Source organism: Macrobrachium nipponense, chromosome 14, assembly GCF_015104395.2.
Source record: "Macrobrachium nipponense isolate FS-2020 chromosome 14, ASM1510439v2, whole genome shotgun sequence".
NCBI lineage: Eukaryota > Metazoa > Arthropoda > Malacostraca > Decapoda > Palaemonidae > Macrobrachium > Macrobrachium nipponense.
In genome coordinates, this window is record NC_087207.1 from 82,050,270 (window position 1) to 82,055,133 (window position 4,864).

The following is a 4,864-nucleotide window of genomic DNA, read 5'->3' on the forward strand; positions in this document are numbered from 1 at the left end:
TTACTCTTTGTTCATAGATTTCTTAAACCGTATATATGCTTTCTTCAAATATTTTTGAAGGTGGAGCTCAAGGCTTTGTAGTGACAGGTATATCCAAAATAGAGCAAAAAATTTGAGAAGCTAAGAGGTCATTGTGGCTATTACAATTTCATATATACCCGGTAAAAATGACCAGTATTTTCTACATATATATTTCAGCCCAAAAAGCAATAAAAGTGATTGCCAACTTGACTATGATGGTCTATTCCAGCTATAATTAATATATATATATATATATATATATATATATATATATATATATATATATATATATATATGAAAACGACAGGTATATGTATGTACGAGAGTGAATAGACTTTTATCCTTCTCATGGTCAGGTTAGTAAGGTGACTTCATCGTGATAATGGTATCACGGGTTCGTTTCCCGCTACCGCATATCATGATTTCTTTAGAATTTCTTTAAAGTTGGAGCTCAGGGTTTTGTAGTGACAAACGTATCCAAATAAGAACAAAGAATTTGGGGAGGTAAGAGGCCATCGTGTCTAATATATATATATATATATATATATATATATATATATATATATATATATATATATATATATATATATATATATATATATATAGATATATATATATATATATATATATATATATATATATATATATATATATATATATATATATATATATCTATATATATACATATATATATATATATATATATATATATATATATATATATATATATATTAGCTATGAAGATTTTAAGATCATTGGTTATACAAACAACCCACAAGAACTGCTTACTCTTGAAACCATGAATATTAAACAACGAGTTCCTTCTCTGAACTGTCAAACAACCGCTGTTCCCTTGTATTTGTCTTAACTCTCTGCCTCTCACGAATTTTTTTTTTTTTTTATGTTTTATTCTTAGTGCGTCCTTATCCTCTGTAAAGTTAGGTTAACCATCAGTGTTTTTTTTCTTTCTTTTTTTTGTCTAAGTGTGTCTGTATTTAAGTATGTGTTCTGGTTTTCACTGTTTTGTTTCCAAATGCGTCTTTGTTTGCGTGTTTTCTGTTCTTAACAATTTTATTTTTTATTTTGTTTTTATCAGATTCCTTTGTCCGCTTTTTAAATTAAAGTCTTGTATATAGCTCTTTTAAATTTATATTAATATATTGTATTTTATTGTTGTGGATATCCCTGATGATGTGATTATGAATCACGAAAGCTTGGAATAAATGGATACTGTGTCTTCTGCTTCTGGATTCCTGCCCTTGATCTGGATGAGAAAAAAAAAATTATATATATATATATATATCATATATATATATATATATATATATATATATATGTGTGTGTGTGTGTGTGTGTGTGTGTGTGTGTGTGTGTGTGTGTGTGTGTGTGTATGTATATGGGTCCATATTACTTTTCTTATAATATCTTTGCCGAAAACTGTCATATTTATTACCTACCCGCTTCATACGTCCGCTCAAATTGCTCGCCAACAGCCATCATAAACTCATACTCATAATGTCTCCTGTCTCTATTGTGCTAGCAGTCTTGCTTCTTCTGGATCATAAAGTCCCTCCTTTCCAAGAATTTCCAAGTCTTTCTCTTCTCCTCTTCCTCTTGAATTACTCCTCGTCCTGACCATCTTTTGCGGCTCACTTCTTTTCATACAATGAAAGTATAAAAACTTCAAAATAAGCAAATATTTTATCAGTTCTAAGTATGACTATATTTAAAGGCTTTGATATACTTTTTACATCGCGAGGATGAAAACAATGAATCTCAATTTCTTGAATCTTGACATCTTTTGATATACTTGCATTTTCTATATCTGTTGAGCACACACTCCTGGCTACAACTTCTTTTAATCAAATGCTTCCATTATTCAAATAACCAGATTATCATTTATTGTTCTACTTTTTCTTGGCTTCCATTGACTTTATGAATTTTTTCCTAATCGCATTTACTCTCAGTACTCTTGTTTTATTAACATTTTCATCTTATCCGACCTAAAGCTCTTATTCATCTTTTCTGCCGTCTTTATCAGTATCTTTTTTTTATTTTCTTTTTATTCCACCTGCTAACTGTATACCTTCACACAATCCACTCCTGACTAACACCACCAATTTCCCACGCCCTTTCACAGTATATATTATTTCCCTTATATATTTCACTTTGTTGTTACAGTTTAATTCACAGACGGAGTTTTACTCGTTCTCCAGTGTAAACCTATATCTCCTTTCAGCTTTAGGTTTTAATCCAATACTGATCATATATATACCACCAGCAAAACCTCTCCTCACCATTAAATCTATTATAGATATCCCATCTGCTCTTAATTTACAAAACTCTTTCCTTACCATCTCCTTTTTCCGAATGATCATAATCATAATCATTGTCGCCTCCGATGGATTATTTTGGCACTGTGTTGGCTGAGAGCGTGCAAGAGGTGAAGCAACAGGAGGGATTTTCTTGTTTAAGGAACTTTTTAGTGGGTGGTGGGTGTCCCAGACATCCACCCACTTACAGCATTCCACGATCATCTTAGGATCTTTGTCCACCCAATAGGTAGCAAGCTCAGGGGGAGCCTCCATAAAACAGGAAATCCTCCAACTGGAAAAGTTCAAGGATCTCTTTTGCAGATGTAACGTAGGAGGCCCTCGTCCATCTCTGAAGGGTGGTGTGTTCTTCGTCACCAATTCCGGCCACGTCTACCTGGACTCCTTCGGCTTGCTGCTACATTTCTGTCTCCAGCTGTTGCAGGTAATTTCGAAGGCTTTGACGCTGGAATCCCTTATGCAAGCGAGATTTCCTTGCTTGTCGGTGGGGAGTGCTTGGAAGGTGGTGGTACACTTGCCCTTTGGGTATTTTCCCAAAATGACTGCTACTTCTCAGGCTTGAAGTTGTCCAGCACCTTTTCTACATGGCTGAGCCAGGTTTCTGGCTTGCCCTCATTCCACGGCTTGATGAGGGTGCCCCTGCCACTGAGTATGGAGTGTGAAGACCAGGATGTAGGGAGCTGGATGCCAGCATTGGCCATAGCTAGTTGGTGGGCTGTCTCTGCGACCTTTTCTTCCCTTTCTGATGCTTCCCTCCTTTCCTTAAACTCTCTTTCTTTCTCTCTTTCTTCTCTCCATATCTCTCTTTGTTCTCTTTTGTTCTCCTTCTCTGCTCTTTCGGCTGCCTCTCTTCTCTCTTGGAATTCCCTTTCTCTCTCCTTCTCTATGCATGCCTTTTCCCTCTCCTCGGCCACCCAGTTAGCTAACTCTTGGCCCTTGAGCCACGTGGCTCTCCCTGCTTCAGTGAAAGCTTTGATTTCCTCTAGTACAGCATTGTTGGCCACCTTGTAGGAATGGTGAGGTGCAAGTGCACAAGCTGGAACTTCTAACTAAGCCCTGGGAATGTAGTCCCTGGGAGACTAAGAATGGGGACCGAGAGGTCTGAAGCAGCGAGCGCAAGGCCTTGAAATATATGAGTTCTAGGCGCTCAAATCGCTAGTCACTGTGCCTGAGAATGGCATCCCTAAAGGACAGGAATAACACCAACTTAAATTCTACTAGGGTGGAATGAAAAACCTCTAGGACATAACATAACCAATTACAAGGATTATAAATTTTCTGCAAGGCGAGGAAGGCAAAATTACTTATCACCAAATGCATTTGAGAGTCACAAATGACAGTGATTGGATTCCTGGAGTGGGAATAGATCATCATGAAATATGCCGGGATGTGCAGTCACGATGACTGAGCCTCGAATTCCACTGAAGGTAGAAATTCATGCCCAGGGCAAAGGACGGGTATGAAGACTATACGAATAATTTTGCGGAATACATGAAGGATCGTTGGTAGGACATTACGTTGTGCTGTCACACAAACTGGGCCTTGAATTCCACTGAAGGAACCTCATGGCAAGGGTGCAAGACACTTTTGCGAACACTGGACTAAATGATTCCAACAGACTGACAGTCAACAAATTGTAAATATTCGCCATGATGGCATAACGTACGAGCCGCCCAAACTAGCAAAATACAGATGTAATGGGATACACATGTACAAATACTGCGAATTTATTTGTCACGAGGACATAAAATACAATGTTGGCTGCACGGACTGTAAAATACAAAGCAGGCAATCAAACGTGATGAGATAATGCATATACAAAATGCGGAATTGTTTGTCTCGAGACAGAAAAATAATTGTCAATTGCATGTGGAGTCCAAAAAGCGAGAATATTGATCACCAAAACAAAATATGTACGTTAATAAACGGTATGTATACCTTTTCCACAAATGGTGGGAATATGTGCATAGACAATATGCCAATAAGGTATAAAATAGGGCATTACAAAGAAGCAAAAGTAATTATTTAAATTCCTAGGGTTTTTCATACAATGAGTATATGAACGCTAATTTGAAATCTCTTGCTCAGCCATCAATCAGATAGAATCTTGGGGTAGCATTGAGGCAATATAGACAATAAAATTAAAAACTTGTGGAGCATTTGTGGACAATCATATATTTGAAAGATAAATTCTTTTTCTCATATCCGTTTCAGAAAAACTACTACTATTTAGTGACTGGAAATTAATGATAATAGACAAGGCTATTGAATTCTGTCCAGTCTCACGAGTCTTTCTGTGGATCATAACCATCCTTCTAAAATATGCTAAATAAATCTATGCAAGGGCCATATAAAAATATTTTAAAACAGTCGTTAACACTAAGCAACAGAATAAACAGCCGGACAACAAACAAATATATTAAAGGAATAACTTATCAAATCAATTAAGAATGCCTCTCCATTTCTCTATATATTTTTACCAGTACACATTTTTTAAGATTTGCAAATGA

At 36.1% G+C, this 4,864-nt stretch overlaps 1 protein-coding gene across 1 annotated transcript; it reads right to left on the reverse strand.

Annotated features, from left to right (window-relative positions):
• Window positions 1-2,899: 2,899 nt before the first annotated feature.
• LOC135226291 (U2 small nuclear ribonucleoprotein auxiliary factor 35 kDa subunit-related protein 2-like) lies at window positions 2,900-4,005 on the reverse strand. The gene is made up of 2 exons (XM_064265731.1): window positions 3,979-4,005; window positions 2,900-3,358 (listed from the first exon to the last, which is right to left on the reverse strand). The coding sequence occupies exons 1-2, from the start codon at window positions 4,003-4,005 to the stop codon at window positions 2,900-2,902; spliced, it is 486 nt and encodes a 161-aa protein (XP_064121801.1).
• Window positions 4,006-4,864: the final 859 nt, after the last annotated feature.

Excerpts from the sequence above, each read along its gene's own strand:
- LOC135226291 (XM_064265731.1), bottom strand. The coding sequence starts at position 4,005 with ATGGCGAATATTTACAATTTGTTGACT. Across the intron at positions 3,359-3,978 it reads ATATTTACAATTTGTTGACT|GTGGCCAACAATGCTGTACT; the intron begins GTCAGTCTGTTG and ends CATTCCTACAAG.